The sequence below is a fragment of the Paramormyrops kingsleyae genome, chromosome 18, assembly GCF_048594095.1.
Source record: "Paramormyrops kingsleyae isolate MSU_618 chromosome 18, PKINGS_0.4, whole genome shotgun sequence".
In the NCBI taxonomy this organism is placed as follows: Eukaryota; Metazoa; Chordata; class Actinopteri; order Osteoglossiformes; family Mormyridae; genus Paramormyrops; species Paramormyrops kingsleyae.
Genome location: NC_132814.1, coordinates 5,978,889 through 5,998,241, shown reverse-complemented (window position 1 = coordinate 5,998,241; position 19,353 = coordinate 5,978,889). Strand labels below are relative to the sequence as shown.

Genomic DNA, 19,353 nt, shown 5'->3' with positions numbered 1-19,353 from the left:
GAGCAGAGCTCTCGAAGACTCTTGCTTCCGGGCTTTTCAGTCCGGGAACCGGAAATGAGCAGGCGAAGGGTCGAGGGGGCGGAGCGAGCAGCAGCAGAACGTAACACCCCCCCCCCCCCCACAAGTGTGAACCTCATAGGTTCCCCAAAACACAGTTAATTACCAACAGGGTATATTACCCCAGTATATACAAAAAGGTCACATACGTGAGAGGGCGTCAGCCACCAAGTTACTGGCACCTTTCTTATGGATAATCCGTAAGTTGAACGCTTGTACAATGAGGGACCAGCGCATTAGTCGTTGGTTGGAATTACACATTTTGTTCAAAAACACAAGGGGGTTGTGATCAGTAAAAACGGTCACAGGCTGGGGACTATCACCTACGTACACTTCGAAGTGCTGCAAAGCGAGTAACATCGCGAGGGCTTCCTTCTCTATCGTGCTGTATCCCAACTGGTGCTTAACGAATTTCTTTGACTAATAGGAGACTGGATGATCTAAACCCGCGGCGTCCTCTTGGAGAAGGACAGCGCCGGCTCCAGTACCACTGGCATCTACCTCCAATTTGAAGGGTTTACCAAAGTCAGGGGCAGCCAACACGGGGGAACTAGTAAGCAGAGATTTTACCGAGTCGAAAGCAGATTGGCATTCAGCAGACCAAACAACTTGGGCATCTTTACGGAGTAGGCTGGTTAGGGGTAACACAACATCCGAAAAATTTCGGCAGAAACAGCGGTAATAACCCGCCATCCCCAGGAAGCGTCGAAGGTCTTTCTTTGTCTTTGGAATGGGGAACGACGTAATAGCTTGGACTTTTGCGTCCATAGGCTTGACTATTCCGTGTCCCACCAGTTTACCCAAGTAAGTGACAGTGCCCTGTCCGAATTCACACTTCTCCAAGTTTAACACTAACAAAGCCTCCTTTAATCTAGTAAAAACTAGGTCTAACACTGTCATATGGTGTTCCCACGAGTCAGAGTAGACAACCACATCATCTAAGTAAGCTTCACAATTTCTAACATCGCCGAGTACTATATTCATTAGTCGCTGAAATGTGGCTGGGGCATTACGTAATCCGAAGGACATAACCGTGTATTGTAGGAAGGTGTCTGGGGTAGCGAAGGCGGAGATCTCCGAAGCACGAGGGGTTAACGGTACCTGCCAATATCCTTTCAGGAGGTCGAGCTTGGTTACGAACCGAGCGGACCCAATGCGGTCCACACAATCTTCCATTCTAGGAAGCGGAAAGGCGTCGGGTTTGGTTACCGCGTTTACTTTCCTATAGTCGGTGCAGAAATGAGACATACCATCGGGTTTTGGGACAAGCAAACAGGGTGAACTCCAGGGACTGGAACTGGGAACGGCGAGACCCGTTTCCAGCAGGTAATCAGTCTCCTTCTTTAATAGCTCCTGCTTATGAGGACTAACGCGATAGGGGTGCTGTTTAATGGGGATATGATCTCCAACATCAATGTCATGCTCTAACACAGGGGTCTGCGAAGGGGTGTCGGAGAATAGAGACGGAAACTTGCGCACTAGGGCCTGGATATCCGATTGGGTGGCTCTGGGTAAGTGAGCAAGCCTTTTCTCGAGGGTTTTAAGGGCTTCTGAATTTGGTAGGCGAGCGCATGGCAAACAATTTCTCCCGAGGTGCAGCTCATCGAGTTCAGGCGAGTACTCGCGCACCGGCACAGTAACCACAGCAGAGGGGAGCAGAACAGGAGCTGGCGAAGGAGCGGGGTCAGCACGATCAACTTAAGGTTTTAGCATGTTTATATGACACAGACGAGTTTTCCGCTTGCGGTTTGGGGTCTCAATGATATAATTTGTGGGACCTACTTTTTCCTGTATACTATAGGGACCTGAAAACCGGGCTTGAAGAGACGAGCCAGGCAAGGGCAAAAGGACCAACACGCAATCTCCCTCTTGGAACGACCGTTCTCTAGCTGTTTTATCGAAACGAGTTTTCATCACCTCCTGTGACGAACCTAACGAGCGCTTGGCCAAGTCCCTGACTGCACCAAGGCGCTCACGCAGAGACTTAACATAGCTTAACACATTCCTAGTCTGAGGAGGTGGATTCGGGGACAACCACTGCTCTTGCAGTACCTTCAAGGGACCACGTAGCGTATGCCCAAAAACAAGCTTGGCTGGGCTGAACCCAGTGGATTCCTGTACTGTATCCCGAATTGCGAATAAAAGCAAAGGAACTCCCTCATCCCTATCTTTTCCTGCCTCTGAACAGTAAGTTCACAACATTGTCTTAAACGTTTGGTGAAAACGCTCGAGGGCACCCTGGGACTCCGGGTGATAAGCACTGGAGACCTGATGTCTAATATTCAATTCACGTAATACCTGCGAAAACAACCGAGAAGTAAAGTTCGACCCTTGGTCGGACTGTACATATCTCGGTAAACCAAATGTGGTACAAAATTTTATTAGCGCTTTCACCACCCCTTTTGTTTTTAAGCTCCGCATGGGTATTGCTTCGGGATAACGGGTGGTGGCACACATTAATGTAAAGAGATAACTGTTACCTGAACAGGTTTTGGGTAATGGACCCACACAATCAACAAAGATGTGTTCGAAGGGCTCCCCAATCGCTGGGACGGGGCGCAGGGGAGCCGGGGGAATCGTTTGGTTGGGCTTTCCGATTAACTGGCAAGTGTGGCACGAACGACAGTATCTCTTTATGTCCGAATTTATCCCTGGCCAATAGAAACACTTTGTTATGCGGGCGAGCGTCTTCCTAACCCCTAGGTGTCCTGAGCACGGATGATCGTGAGCTAAGGCTAATACTTGAGGTCTGAGGGGACATGGAACAACCACCTGAAATACCGTAGCCCATTCCTTGGGAGACTGAGGAGGTGTCCACTTCCTCATTAGCACACTATGATCCAAGAAGTAAGCTACTGAGTGGTCTGCTAAGTCTGCTTTCTCCACGGCCGAATCAAAGTACTCCTTCAGGGAGGGGTCAGCTCCCTGAGCGGAGATTAACTCTCCCCGTGTACACATGCTACCAGTGGCTTGGGGTGGAACAAGTTCTTCTAGTTCAGGTTCTGGACCAGAGCACGGGGCCAAAATGGTGATCTCCTGATCAGCCATAAAGGTGTCAGCTAGCTCAATGTCTGCAAATTTTCGAGCCTGGGACCGAGTGAGAACACAAGTGGGGAATACAGCAGGATATTCAACATCCAAATTGTCAGAGCAGCACCCTGGATCTGACGCTACCTCAGGTAGTGGAACTACCTTTCCTCCCGCTATGTCGTTCCCCAAAATGAATGTAACACCCGAAACAGGGAGACGAGGTCGAACAGCCACTTTAACAACACCACAGAAATCATTGGTTTTCAAATACACTTGGTGCAGAGGCACTCTCACCGTTCCTAACTCTATACCTTGCACAAGAACATCACAACCAGTGTATGTCGAGTCAGTAAAGGGCAACACATTATCCAGTATAAATGACTGAGCAGCCCCAGTGTCACGCAAAAAAGTCACAGGGGTATTTACATCGGCATCATCGAACGAAACAAAACCAGGAAATACAAACGGTTGGAAGGCAGGTTCAACAGAGTGGGCTGGTGGCAGAACATCAACACGATCGGCAACATGTACCTTCCTAACAGCCACACGAGTATTCTTGCGCCGAAGCGCAGGACAAACAGATATAAGATGACCAACTTCATGACAGTAGAAACATTCCCTGGTTTCTACGCGTGGGGTAGAAACAGCCGTTTCAGGAGTCGGCACCGATCTAGGGTGGAGTTTACGAGGCATAGGGGTAGGAATAAACACGGTTCGATGGGTCAGTATGAATTCATCAGCTAGGGTGGCGGCTTCCGCAAGAGACGTCACCTTTTGTTCATTCAAGTAAATAACCACACGATCAGGTACACAGTTTTTAAACTCCTCTAACAAAAGCAGCTCTTTTAGCTGGTCAAAGTTAGTCACACCACTAGCGGTACACCATTTATCAAAGAGGAGTGACTTCTCCCAAGCGAATTCCACGTGGGTTTGCTGGGCGGATTTACAAAGTTTCCGAAAGTTCTGCCGGTATGCTTCGGGCACTAACTCATAAGCCCTTAAGACAGTGGCCTTCACCACATCATAATCTAGACTCTGTTCTAATCCAAGAGCCGAACATACCTCCTGAGCTTTCCCTACGAGTTTGCATTGAAGCAGAAGCGACCAAAGGTGCCTGGGCTAATTCAAAGTGGTCGCGATACGCTCGAAGATAGGGAAATATGCATCCACTTCATTTTCTCTAAATATGGGCACGAGTCCAATATGGCGTCTCACGTCAAATCCAATGTTCTCCCTTTCAGGAGATCGAGTTAAACCCAGCGGAGATTGAGGATTAGGACGCACGTTCTCGTCCGGCGAACCTACACCGGCACGAGCGGTGGAGCGAGCAGTTTCAAGGGGCGAGCTTACCTTCCGCGGCGGAGGAACAGGCTGTGGCTGGCCTACCCTCGCCCTTTGCACGGCAGCGTCCCGCTCTGCTTCCATCTCCAAAGCCCTAACCCGTAAGAGTTGGGCCTGGCAGTCCTGTCTCTTAATCTCCAGCTCGGTTTCTCTAAGCCGAATAGTAAGGAGGAGATCCTCCTTAGACGAACCGGGATCCCTGGGATCCATGCGAGGCCGAGACCCCGGGCCTCCTGCTTCCGCCGTCGTAGGTGACCGGGCTGGGCAAGGTGCAACACCCGAGAGATCTCCAGGCTCTGGCAGGATTCCTTGCATGACCAACTCGTTCTGCAGGACCTGCTTAATCACCTGCTTCGAGGCACCGACAGGGATCACCACGTTGAAGAATCCCGCTATGGCTACCAGGTCAGACTTCCTGCAAGCCTCAAATTGTTCCGCTGTGGGGTTCAGCGTAAACTCAAGTAGGTTGAACGTAGCCAAACTAAACCTAGTTACACAAACTATCCCTACCACAGGTAAACCGCCAAGCAAAGCCGAAAAACACACAGCAACCGAGTGACACAGACAACACAGAGGGATGATGCAAAAAGTTTACACTTAACAGTGAAATCCCAGACAATGGGATCCCGGACGAGCCCCCAATTTCTGTTACGAACCCCAGTGTAGGGTTGGGGCGTAACAGAAAGGAAAGGGAAAGGGGAATGGGAACGAGGGGAACACAAGGTATGATACGAGGGAACACACGTGGACAAAGGGGTATTTTTTTTATAGTTTTTATGTTTTTATTCACGCAAGACAGACACAGAACAGCAAACCTGGGGGGTATTCCAGAAAGCAGGTTATGTGACATACCCGGGTAAGTTTAAGGGTAAGTTAGTGGATAACCTCAACTTTCGGTTCCAAAAACGGAGGTTAACTTTCTGGGTATGTACGTAACCATAGCAGCTTACTCTCTGAAGATAACCTGCTACTGAGCAGGTTATGTTCCAGGGTCAGTTTGTTGCAGAAGGTTACTGAGCATGGTGTGCCCTTTTGATGACGATCCTGTGGACGTGGAGGCATAAATTATACGAGGTTTTTTTCGCCGGGAGAGAGTTATAAGACCGCGTATTGATATCTTTTCATTTCCTAATGATTATTTGAAAAAGCGTTATCAGTTTTCAAAAGAATCGTTCATTTACTTAACATCTCTTGAAACCGCATATTGCAAATGTCACAAACCCAAACCGCGGGTCTGCGCTTAGCACAGAAAACATTCTGTACATAGCGCTTCAGTTTTTTGCGTCAGGGCATTTTTTGTACAATATGGGCGACACAGAGCATGTAGGAAAGGCAACTGTGTGTAGAGCCCTTCGCACAGTATGTCTGGTACTTAAGGCTTCTTACACACGTTTGTACAGTTCCCTGTCCATAAAGCTCTGCGTGTTATTAAAGAGGAATTCCACAGAGTGGTAGGTTTGTCCTTTGTAGTAAAATCTATGATGCATATTTAATATGTAGTCATACTATTTATATCTATAGCCTACATGTATTCATCCTGCACACACACACACTTGATACTTCCATATATGACTTTCTATTTCAGGGTTTCCAAATGTAATTTGGAATACATGTAATACATGTATAGTGACAATAAAAGGCATTCATTCATTCATTCATTCATAATTGGGTGCATTGATGGCACCTACATTCCTATTAAAGTTCCTTCAATAAATGAGGGAGACTATGTTAATAGGAAATCTATTCATAGTATCAATGTGCAGGTAACTTGATTTTGTATCCTTAATTTTTTGCCTTGTTAAAATCATCAAACTCATTACTTTTTTCCACTAACTATAGGTAATCATTACAGGACAGTACAATGCTGGTTACCACTGGTTGCCCTCAGATGGGGTGAGGGGAGGTGGTGGTGAGCCACCGCCAGTTAGACGGGCTTCAGCCTTTTTTCTATTAGCTACATGACAGAAAGAATATACTAAATCGTGTTTAATAAATAGTTCAGTGATCGTGTAATCAAATATTACCTTTTTGCAGAATGTTTTTGTGTTTCATTTTGACTTGGCTCAAAGTTCTTCTGGCTCCAGAAGGATTACACCTTATTAAATAAGAAACCATATATTCCTAGTCGATACACATTGTTATTTTAACCTAAAGAAATGAATGGCAGGACAAGTAAATGCTTTCATAGTGATTTAACAGTCAAAAGGATGCGGAAGGGTTATGTGTTTAATTATTTTGCATTATAATAAAAGGGGAGGCGATGTCAAATTTGCAATTTAATACACACGCATTTACTCTGTCCGTTATTTTTTGCCAAGCCAACTCTTTCTTTAGCCGATGCAGCCGTATTGCTTTTTTTCATTATTATTGGCTTGAATTCCTCATATGCGTGCATTAAAACTTCCAACTCCGCCTCTGTGAAGTATGCCGCTCTCTTTTTTTCACTTTGATTTTCCATTCTGACTCGTGAAATCGGCGATCAATTGAAAACGTCTTTATGTATGCACGGTGCACGCGCATTAACTCTGGGTAACCAATAGGAGGTTGATTGAACTTACTCTTCTCAGGTGTTTTGGAACCGACATACTCATGGTATGCGGGTTTGGGGTATATCAACCCAGAGGTTAAGATTTACCTAGGGTGACCAGATAATCCATGTCAGGGAGGACACTTTGAGCTACTTCGGGTTTTACAAACTACTTCCAAATTAAAAGGCTCCTGTGCTCGGCTAAAGAGTTCAGCTCTTCTTGTGCTTTGACTGGTTTGTTTCCTTGACTGAAAGACTCATCCAGCTGTTTTACATTAGCATTAGTGACACATGCATGCTTATAGGAGACTGACCAATCAACACACAGCAAGAACTCGGTGCTCAAGTGAAATCCAAGTCCGTTTAATTGAAATGGTAATTTACAATTCCTGTCCTAGCTCAGAGTGTCCTCCCTGACATGGATTATCTGGTCACCCTAGATTTACCAAATGGTAAGTTAACCAAGCTTTCTGGAATACCCCCCGTGGCCTGTACTACGAAGCGGGGTAACTGGCTTATCGGGGTAACTTTGCGAGTAACTTGATGACGTGTGGTGTAACTTCGCGATTAACCCGTACTACGAAAGGTGGGTAGGTTTTAGTCGAGACATGTTGCTATGGCAATTTACCCTAAGTCTCAAAACTGCTCCGAGCAGTTTTTGTTCTTGTTTAAGTCGAGGTTTCTGCGTAAGCCAGCCCTATATGAGCACCGCCCCTCCCACTACAATTTCTCCGAAAACAATGCCGGCGTACCTGGATGATCCGTACGACATTGGCGCGCGAATCGTGAGGGGCTCTCTCCGCAGGGCGAGGGTTTTTAGAGATCGCCAGAATCCGCTGGCATACCCAGACGATATTCTCCATGAAAGGTACAGATTTTCATCTGAGGGAATTCGTTACCTTTGCCAGTTGCTCGGTCCAGAGGTCTCTAATTCCACTCGCCGCAGCAATGCCCTCACAATCGAGCATACAGTATGCCTCGCACTGCGATATTTTGCCAGTGGCCAGTTTATGTATTCCATCGGTGATGCTGAACATCTGAGCAAGAATACTGTTTGTCGTACGGTTAGCAAAGTGGTGCTTGCTCTATCTAAACTGTTGGATGCATTTGTGGTTTTCCCTGGTCATTTAAGTGCTCTGCGGAATAAAGAAGGGTTTCATGCAATCGCAGGTAAATCGCAGTATGAAATTATTCTATTGTCATAGGGAAATTGCTTCTGCTGACACAATTTCTCATAGGATTCCCAAGGGTCATAGGCATCATCGATTGCACACACATCCCAATCAGTGCACCCCTGGGAGAGCACGAGGGCGATTATGTGAATCGCAAATCTATTCACAGCATCAATGTACAGGTATTTTTCTCATAATATGCTTTTAGATTTGATATATGGGCTAGTGACTACAAGTGTACCTTAGGTTCACCTTCTCCTCACATAAGGTGGTGATTTGGAATTTGTTGGCTTCTTCTCTAACGTATATTTGTCATGACTGATGCACTATTTTGATAGTACAGTGCTACCTCGGAACACATCCTGTTAGGTATAAGTCCAAGGATATGGAACATACTAAGGATGCATACCGAGGTATCACTGTATTTCTCTTTAAGGAAAAGTTAGACAGGTCCTATAGTTGTTTCCTCACTACACATATGCCTATGTTTAGTCCTGTTGTACATTTGCTTGTGAAACACTGGCTCAACTTGTATTATGTGTCATATGAACATGACTTTAGAATAGCAGAATAAGCTTTGGAATGGCTTTCAATCCTTAGATGACATGTGATCACCAGTTAATGGTCACAAGCCTGGACGCACGGTGGCCAGGCTCAGTACATGACTCTCGCATTTTCAGGGAGTCCATTCTCTCTCAAAGATTTGAAGAAGGTAAGGCAATCAGTATTCTATAGATTTTGTTGCACAAACTTGCATGTGACAGTTGCTCAATTTCTTCAAAGGGCATTTTGATGGCCTGTTGCTGGGGGACTGGGGATACCCATGCCTGAAGCACTTGGTAACTCCTTATCCTGACACTCTAACAAGGCCCCAAATACAATTCAATGCTGCCCACAGCCTAACAAGGGTCAGGATAGAAATGACATTTGGCATTCTAAAGGCACGTTTTACTTGCCTCAAAGGCCTACGAGTACGGCCAGAGAGGGCCTGTCAGGTGGTGTCAGCATGTGTGGTGCTACATAATATTGCAACTATTAGGAAAGAAAAGACCCCTACTCTACTGCCCATGCCTCCAGACATTGTTGACCCTGTGACCCTCGACTACCCCACAGGACGTGCAGTGAGAGATGCAATCACAAACCAGTGTTTCACTCATTAAAATAAAAAACTCAGATCATGACTACATTGAAGTCTGATTGTTTTATTGGTTGCCACTCTCCCTCTCCTACAAAGTAAAAAAGTGATAAATCATGGTACATATATAGATGTAATACTGATGAATATATAGCAATACCCTCTTTTCATGCTCGAGCTGTTGAATTTCAAGCTTCAGTTTCTTTATTTGCAGTTGTTTCCTCCTGCAGTCCAACTCAAGCATGCGCTTGTAAAGGGAACGCACATTGTCTGTTCTAGCCTACACAGGGGGGAAAAAAAACGCATGAAGTGGTGAAGCAGTGCGCATGCAGCTTATGAACCCGAAGAGTCAAAGACAAAGCAAAGGTGCACTTTCCGTGTGGGAGGTCCGAGTGGAGGAAGCCGCAGGAAGGGAAGGGGGTTGCTGAAACGCCTCCTAAGGGAGAATGCAAATTACAACTTAAGGACAGTAGAATGACAGAATCTGTGCAGAGGTCTAAATGCCATGCTATACTGTATTATCCTGGGGGAATCACACATGTGATGCAATGCATCTACCTGGATGTGCGTGTCAGACAATGCCGACAAAGTGTCCTCACCCAAGTCCTCCTGAACAATAAAGGAATATAGGTAAAGATGCATCAACATTGGGCACACCTAGTCATTTCTGCACTTACCTGTACCTGAGGATCACAGGAGGTGCTGGGCTCTGCAGGTGGCTGGAGCACTTGCATATTACCCCCCTCCACTGCACATAACACATGAATTTAAATTTCATGATTGTACAGCATGATAATTTGTTTAATGTTATTGCAATATTACCCTGCACATAAAGGGTGCACATATCTGAGGCACCAGGGTCTGACCGGACACCACCCTCAACCCCCTCCATGATGGGCCGTCCTACGTTGTTGGCTACTGCCAACTCTTCAGCACGACTGAAGGCTTCCGGAGGTGGCCCTCCACCCGTTGCCTTTATAGAGAGCTTTTTCTTATTAGCTGTGACACATAGAAACACACTATTATCTGGAGGCTACACACAAATATTTCATAATGAGTATAAATACATAGCCGTACCACTTGTCATGATGTTTTTATATTTCATCCTGACTTGCTGCCAAGTACGCTGTGCAGTATTACTGCATCTGGAATCATATCAGTTAAGTTACCATTAGGTTTAAATTCTGAGTAACATCACAGTAATGGAACTTTAGAGAGCGTTACATTACTTAGCAGCAAATACTGTAATAGGCTTACTTCTGAATTGTGACGCATTTGTGAGCCTCTGCATTTATTAACAGTATTTCAGTTCTTTTCAGACAACACTTCATAGTCTAATCAGCGATCGTGAGATATTTTAGACCAAGAATTATTGATCATAGAAATGTACTTACGCATTTACGCGGTCGGCAATTCGTTGCCAATAAGCCTGCCTGCTTTTGTTGGCTGCAGAGGTGTTGGACTTCCCTTGTATCGTTGATTTGAACTCCTCGTAACCTTGCATGATTATCACGCACTCTGCCTCCGTAAAGTACGGAGCTCGCGCCATGACTCAAACAGTGCCTTGCACTGCCGATCGTGCTCCATTTATGTGAACGCGCACAAGCACCAATTAAGTTAACACCGATTGAACAAAGCAACTTCTTAACTGGCTTCGTAGTACTGATTAGCCCCGATTGATTCAACCTGATTTTGTCAACCTCGCGTTCGCAAATTACCTTGGGGTTAAGTCTGATTTGGTTAAACCCCCTTCGTAGTACAGGGGGGTATTCCAGAAAGCAGGTTATGTGACATACCCGGGTAAGTTTAAGGGTAAGTTAGTGGATAACCTCAACTTTCGGTTCCAAAAACGGAGGTTAACTTTCTGGGTATGTACGTAACCATAGCAGCTTACTCTCTGAAGATAACCTGCTACTGAGCAGGTTATGTTCCAGGGTAAGTTTGTTGCAGAAGGTTACTGAGCATGGCGTGCCCTTTTGATGACGATCCTGTGAACGTGGAGGCATAAATTATACAAGGTTTTTTTCGCCGGGAGAGAGTTATAAGACCGCGTATTGATGTCTTTTCATTTCCTAATGATTATTTGAAAAAGCGTTATCAGTTTTCAAAAGAATCGTTCATTTACTTAACATCTCTTGAAACCGCATATTGCAAATGTCACAAACCCAAACCGCGGGTCTGCGCTTAGCACAGAAAACATTCTGTGCATAGCACTTCGGTTTTTTGCGTCAGGGCATTTTTTGTACAATATGGGCGACGCAGAGCATATAGGAAAGGCAACTGTGTGTAGAGCCGTTCGCACAGTATGTCTGGTACTTAACGCTTCTTACACACGTTTATACAGTTCCCTGTCCATAAAGCTCTGCGTGTTATTAAAGAGGAATTCCACAGAGTGGTAGGTTTGTCCTTTGTAGTAAAATCTATGATGCATATTTAATATATAGTCATACTATTTATATCTATAGCCTACATGTATTCATCCTGCACACACACACACTTGATACTTCCCTACAGTAGGCCTATATGACTTTCTATTTCAGGGTTTCCAAATGTAATTTGGAATACATGTAATACATGTATAGTGACAATAAAAGGCATTCATTCATTCATAATTGGGTGCATTGATGGCACCTACATTCCTATTAAAGCTCCTTTAATAAATGAGGGAGACTATGTTGATAGATAGATAGATAGATAGATAGATAGATAGATAGATAGATAGATGTCTTTATTGTCACTATACAAGTACAGCGAGATAGCGGAGGAAATCTATTCATAGTATCAATGTGCAGGTAACTTGATTTTGTATCCTTAATTTCTTGCCTTGTTAAAATCATCAAACTCATTACTTTTTTCCACTAACTATAGGTAATCATTACAGGACAGTACAATGCTGGTTACCACTGGTTGCCCTCAGATGGGGTGAGGGGAGGTGGTGGTGGGCTCCCGCCAGTTAGACGGGCTTCAGCCTTTTTTCTATTAGCTACATGACAGAAAGAATATACTAAATCGTGTTTAATAAATAGTTAAGTGATCGTGTAATCAATTACCTTTTTGCAGAATGTTTTTGTGTTTCATTTTGACTTGGCTCAAAGTTCTTCTGTCTCCAGAAGGATTACACCTTATTAAATAAGAAACCATATATTCCTAGTCGATATACACATTGTTATTTTAACCTAAAGAAATGAATGGCAGGAAAAGTAAATGCTTTCATAGTGATTTAACAGTAAAAAGGATGCGGAAGGGTTATGTGTTTAATTATTTTGCATTATAATAAAAGGGGAGGCGATGTCAAATTTGCAATTTAATACACACGCATTTATTCTGTCCTTTATTTTTTGCCAAGCCAACTCTTTCTTTAGCCGATGCAGCCGTATTGCTTTTTTTCATTATTATTGGCTTGAATTCCTCATATGCGTGCATTAAAACTTCCAACTCCGCCTCTCTGAAGTATGCCGCTCTCTTTTTTTCACTTTGATTTTCCATTCTGACTCGTGAAATCGGCGATCAATTGAAAACGTCTTTATGTATGCACGGTGCACGCGCATTAACTCTGGGTAAGCAATAGGAGGTTGATTGAACTTACTCTTCTCAGGTGTTTTGGAACCGACATACTCATGGTATGCGGGTTTGGGGTATATCAACCCAGAGGTTAAGATTTACCAAATGGTAAGTTAACCAAGCTTTCTGGAATACCCCCCAGGCCACTGGAGTGATAAAGGCCAAAATAATAAACAAAACCCCAACTACCGAACGAAACCCAAATCTAACTGAACTACCAAAGAACACAGAAACAACAAAACCTATACCTAACTCCCTAACCAAATCGGTGGACACAAAGTATATCAAAACAAAACGGCAACCACTCCCTACGAACCAGATACATACACAAACACACATACAGGCCAAAGCGTAAAGTCCGAGGGGCGCGCGAAGTCGTAACCAAAAACCGGGCGAAAGATCGAAAACCAGAAAGCAAACAAAACCAGGGCAGAAGTACAGAGAAGGGGCAAAGCGAGAAATCGTAAACCGAGAAACCAAAACCGTCATACACAATAATCAATCAAATAAGCAAACCAAAACACAATCCAAAATATGAGCAGAGCTCTCAAAGGCCCAATCCCAAATTATACCCTCGATACTCCGCCTTCATTTCGAGTCACACTCCCGCCGAGTCACCCTCACAACACGCCCTATGCACTTAAACTGAAGGAAACTGTCACAAGAAAGATTTGAGACAGACTTGCCCTCGCAGCGCGTTTTTACAGTCTTCTTTACCGGAAAGAGGAAATGCATTACGTAGTGATTTGACGAAATGGATCCATCAAGAAGCTGTATTGTATTTTCTTTAATGACATATCAGTTATTTTAAAAAAGCACAAAGTTTATCTAATGCGAGAAGACGACGGCTACATCGTCTTATTGCAACGAGCAATTTTAAGTATGTACACATGTCATATTGACGATTGTACAATTTCTACCATGAGTGTAAACTTAATTAGTTTACACGCATAAAACATTACGCATTACTTCTGTACCAAATACCAGATCCAGATCTGTAGAGGAAAAAACAGGCAAATATGAAACATAAATTGTTATTGCTGGTGTGATGTTGATCGAGTTTGCGTACGAATGTTTCTTCGCGTGGTTTCTAGTTTGAAAAGTACACAAAATCTCTCGTAATCGGATCACGATAAAATCTATCTGTACTGACCAGCTATAAATAACTGCTTTCCTAATTTTTTTTCTGCAGCGATGAATTATAACATGTAACATAGACTTTCTATATGTTTTTCACAGTGCTGTTAGAATCCAATTATTAAATTATCGCGCTGTTCTGTTTCCTGTGCGCTAGGAATTGTGGGATATGGAAGTGGTAGTGGAATCGCGCGAGCCACCATCGTTGCTGACTCGCTAAAGGAGGGCATAATCGACCACTCCCCCATAGCCCTTGCTGCTTTGAGACACACTTCAACATGGCGACGGGTCTCGGGAACGCGCAAACGAAGGCGGAGTGGTGAGGCGGAGTGTGTAGGGACCAGTTTGGGATTGGGCCGAAGAGTCTTTTCAGTCCGGGAACCGGAAATGAGCAGGCGAAGCGATGTCTGGTGGGCGGGGTCCTGGTCGAGGGGGCGGAGCGAGCAGCAGCAGGACGTAACACTGGTCCACCTTAAATGCTGCGCAGCCCAGTGCAATGACGCAATTGCGCCTGTAGGGGTCTCATTTAGCAAGGCTTACCTTCAGAACTTCATTTGGCTTTCGATTCGTAATAACTGAACACCAGATATGTAATTTCTTCAAAGTGGTAACAAATCAGTACAATCGTGTTCAATTAATATGAATCGAAAGCCAAATTAAGTTCTGAAGGTAAGCCTTTTTCGTGACGTATCGTGACGTTTTCATCCGAGTTCCGACTTGGAGAGAAATAATCGAACGCACCATAAGCCTCGCTAAATGAGCCCCTTACAGGCGCAATCGCATCATTGCATTCGGCCGCGCAGCATTTAAGGTGGACCGGAAAATTCTTAATAAGGAGCTGCGAATAAAGAGGCAACTTCAGCCTCGTCAGCCAGACTTTATTGTGGACTAGACGTGACATTGTCTGAAGCAGAAACATTAATTGCATGTAATTTTTATTCATTAATAAAGCTGTTAACAGCTATCCAAATGAACGACGATGATGTCGTATTTGGTCACGGTTCTTCTGAACTGTGTTTTTCAGTGAATCCCATTTTTCAAATGTAAAAGAATCAAACGTTTTGTACATTCACGCATTGCACAGGTCAAAGTCTTGTATTGTCAGTGACAAATTATAATAGAAAAACAAATCAACAGTTTTGGATTCAATTTAAGTTGCCTTCAGTGCCCCTCCATATACTGTAATCCGTTGTTTTATGCTGTGTGCATGCCCGCTGCATTGGTGGCTATGGAGGGAAATCCCGGACATTTTTCAAAAGGAATTGCAAATTGCATTTGCAATTGCATTTTCCATATGTGCACGCATAAAGTGTGACATAATTCAAATGCAATTGCAAATTTTGCATTAACGTTTGCTTTTTCGCTTTCGCGAACGAACACTGACTGCCACATTTCAAATGAAAAAGCAAAGTCCATTTGCAATTGCATTTCCCATGTCTTACAAGAGAAATCCCGGACATTTTTCAAAAGGAATTGCAAATTGCATTTTCCATATGTGGACGCATAAAGTGTGACATAATTCAAATGCAATTGCAAATTTTGCATTAACGTTTGCTTTTTCGCTTTCGTGAACGAACACTGACTGCCACATTTCAAATGAAAAAGTAAAGTCCATTTGCAATTCCAACTACATCTATAAAGTATGAGATCCGCTGGTCCCGTGCGCCTTTAAGAAAATGCAGACAAATCATCGGATATAGCGGACTCGCATATAACAGAATTTCGCTTATAACGGACAAACAATTTGGTCCCCAATGCCGCTTTTAGCTGTAGTTTTGTTCGGCTATAACGGACATGCAGGCTCCGCCTACAAGGCGCGTGGCGTGCCGGTGATGTCCAGCGCAGATACGTAGTCGGGATTATTAATAGTCACGCATTTGGTCAGGTATAGTACAATATAATAATCTATATTGGCATGAGTAAATGATGTCCTGTAGTTGTGTTCTGAGCGTACAGCAACTTTGGATATAATGGACTTTGGAAATAATGGACTGTTTTGCCAGGTCACTTGAAGTCCGTTATAAGTGGATTTTACTGTATATGGTGCTATCTGTTCAAAAAAGGAGTCAAAGCACCATCTAGTGGGATCAGATAATATAGCAAATGGTTCAATCGTTCAGGAGATGTTAATAATATAATTTATTAATATATTCAATTCATCCATTATCGTAACTGCTTAATCCCCACTGGGGTCACGGGGGGCCAGATCGAGCCTATCCTGGGAACAACGGGCGCAGGTGGGATTGTTAATATATTATGATTTCTTATTTAAAATGCATATAATGACATTATTGGCCACTGCTATCACTTGTTTTATTATTTAATTAATTTTGTTTGGCATGCAATACATAACTGCGCCATCATAAAGCCTTTGAAATGTATTCATACAACATTCAGTGCACCTTCATGATGCTTTTATTTTTCATTTGTGCAACATTCAGTGCACATTCATAATGCATTCATAGAACATTCATAAGCAGCAAATAAGTATAACTTAACATCCTAACATACCTAAAGAGCATTGATTTACATTAATAACAAGCATTATGTGATTATACAATTATAATGCTCATTAATATATATATTACAGCTGTCGTTTTGTTCATTGAAAGTATTATTAATGCAATGCTATAAGACTTGTTAAGGTATACTTGTATACTGTTCATTAATATATTATGAATGCATCATGAATTGTGAAGTGTGTTTAGGCAAACAGAATTTTTGAAAGGATCAATAATGTTTGGAATCTGAGGTGTATGTGGTAATGTGCTGGTGGAAACCCTGGTATATTTCATGATGGACAGCCGAAAAAGTTCGATAATTACACTGTTGTGTGCTTGAGGAATAAGCCACAGGAAAGAAAATGGAGGGTTGTTAGCTCACAGTGAGTTTTAAATTAATCCAGTTAAAACTGGATTGGAACTGAAATTATCAATGTGAATTACAGGCAACCCCAGGGATCAGCTTACAGGAGTAGAGACCCAGACTCTGCATCAAGGCTTCCAAGTGAAATGATAGTCTTATTACTTGCTATACTTATATTTATTGATTATGCGTACAAGGACAGCGTTACGTAAACTCAAAGTAACACAAAGTAACACAAATTAACAGGGAAACATCAGGGGGAGCAAAGACAGGTGGAGAGCGTGAGATATGATGATAACTGGAAGAACTGCAGTGCAGTTAACTTTCTAGGCCTTTCTAGACTTCCTGATTCCCTTCCTAAAGCCTTTTATGTTATTGCTGATGAAGTCCCTGTAGCTGGAGACACGGGTGTAGACCCCCGGGAATGCCGCTCGGCCACACCCCCTTCCGTAGCTGACGATTCCAGCCAACTTCCAGATTTCATCACTTCCATCTTTAGAGATGCACATGAGAGGACCTCCTGTGTCTCCCTGTGTGCAGATGTTTGGAGAAACAGACAAGAAAATCAAAGGGCCATTTCTGTCGACACTTTTATTCCTTTGAAACATTGTTACTGGCTGTTTTTACTGAGCTCTAAGATGGTTCTCCATCAGCATTCATGCTGTCTACATGAAACAGATACATCTCAAAATACTGAAAGTGTATAATTATTAAAAGTTTGACTTATAACTTTAATGTATGTTATTACATAATGTGTGTAATGTAGGTCTGTCTTTTGAATGCAATAATTTCACTACAACTAATAGATCAACAAGCAGACTTACCTGGCAGGAATCTTTGCCGGATTTGCCAGCGCAAATCATCTCAGGTTTGAGGTGTGGGTAGCTTTTCTTGCAGGCATCGTTGGGAACAATTGGGACAGCAACTTCCTGCAGGGTCCTTGGTACTGGCAAAGGATCTGCCGAAATAGATAGAGCGGGGATGCAGAATTAATGATTAAGTTAAGTAAGCCACTTAAGTCAGTTACTAGGGACAGTTATGCAGGTTATAGACATAACTGAGCTGTCTGCGTCATTGGCCAAACGTGTCTGATAAATGCAAATTTTAAAAATGAAGAGATTAGGTTGTATGCTTGACATTTTACATTGTAAATGTTAGGTACCTGAAGATTGCAGCCAAAAAGGCAAACTTACCATTTTCTGTAATTTGACCCCAGCCAGCCACATAACAGGGATCGTCATAGTTATCTTTGGAATCTCCCAAGTAGGGATATCGCCCTACGCCGAGGACTCGGACTGGTCTGTCCAGCCGCACCAGTGCAATGTCATAGCCTTTTATGGCATTGTTGTATTTAGGGTGGATGACACTTTTGACGATCTTGAACTTTTTTTCTGCTGTAACATCTTCGGTCAGGCGGTGCACACCCAGCAGAACAGAGTATCGTGATCTTTTCCTGAAAAGCAGAGGGGCATCATTAACCTCTGTGACTCCCTTTACCAGTACTGACTCGCACTGTCAAATACTCTATAACCTGTATTATGACATGTGGATATACATACAAATGTATGCTACTGTGCATAAGCACTGCCCCGCCTGTTATACCTACGTGTTAATGCAGTGCGCAGCTGTCAGCACCCATGTGTCAGCCACTAGGGTCCCACCGCAGTAAATCCTTGTTGGATAGTCATTCATCACTAGGGCAGCAATCCACCACCAGACGCTGTCCTCAGCATCTTCCACTCCAACAATGGAGGAGCGGCTCTGGGGGTGACTGAACACTATGAGAGAGAGAGAGAGAGAGAGAGAGAGAGCAGAGCAACAAGCAGACAAAATGAACAAGAAAAGACTTAAAGAGGGAGGAATGGTCAGATGAACTTGCTCACATTAAATACTCACTAAATGAGAGTGAGTATTTAGTGACCATACTCACTAAATGAGAACGGGATAGAAAGCGGACGACTGCCCTCTTACCTATGGTAGCATCCAGCAGCAGGATCGCAGACAGTAACAGCAAACCTGCCATGTTCACCCTCTCACTCAGTCTCTAAACACAGGTGACTCTGCCTTACAAACAGTGTGAAAGAGGGAGTATTAGTCACAATCTCACCGACTGTCATTCACAGTCCTTGGCCAGAAGCAGGACATGAGCCTTCTTATATACCCATAGAGACACACCCAGCACCATGTTGCATGAGGAGATATCACACTGTGGTTTGTTTGAGATCCGGATATTTAATTAGTGTCTGACACCTCAGAATTTCCAAAATTCATTTATGTATATCATACCAGATGAAGAACATACACATTTATTGTTTTCTACCTACGGAGCCCCTAAAGGGACATAGGTCTGCCAGCTTGATCTTTTTACTATTTTAGTTTTTACTATAATCGGTCTTCTCTGTTTTAACTGCTTCCTTATTGTGTAGTGCAATGAATATGAGAGATGCATGTTACAAAACGATACATTATTATTATTATTTTTATTATTATTATTATTGCCCGTCTGCAGTAGATAATATTTACAAGGT

The 19,353-nt window shown here is 43.5% G+C and overlaps 1 protein-coding gene and 1 long non-coding RNA gene across 2 annotated transcripts; both read right to left on the bottom strand.

Annotated features, from left to right (window-relative positions):
* Positions 1-9,309: 9,309 nt before the first annotated feature.
* On the bottom strand, positions 9,310-9,544 carry LOC140579511 (uncharacterized). The gene is made up of 2 exons (XR_011983505.1): positions 9,423-9,544; positions 9,310-9,353 (listed from the first exon to the last, which is right to left on the bottom strand). It is a non-coding gene; the product is annotated as an uncharacterized lncRNA (long non-coding RNA).
* Positions 9,545-16,980: 7,436 nt separating this feature from the next.
* Positions 16,981-18,938, bottom strand: LOC140579597 (tryptase beta-2-like). Its single transcript, XM_072702266.1, has 5 exons — positions 18,797-18,938; positions 18,432-18,603; positions 18,019-18,278; positions 17,650-17,783; positions 16,981-17,355 (listed from the first exon to the last, which is right to left on the bottom strand). Exons 1-5 carry the CDS (start codon positions 18,846-18,848, stop codon positions 17,152-17,154), a joined length of 822 nt encoding a protein of 273 aa, XP_072558367.1. The 5' UTR covers positions 18,849-18,938; the 3' UTR covers positions 16,981-17,151.
* Positions 18,939-19,353: the final 415 nt, after the last annotated feature.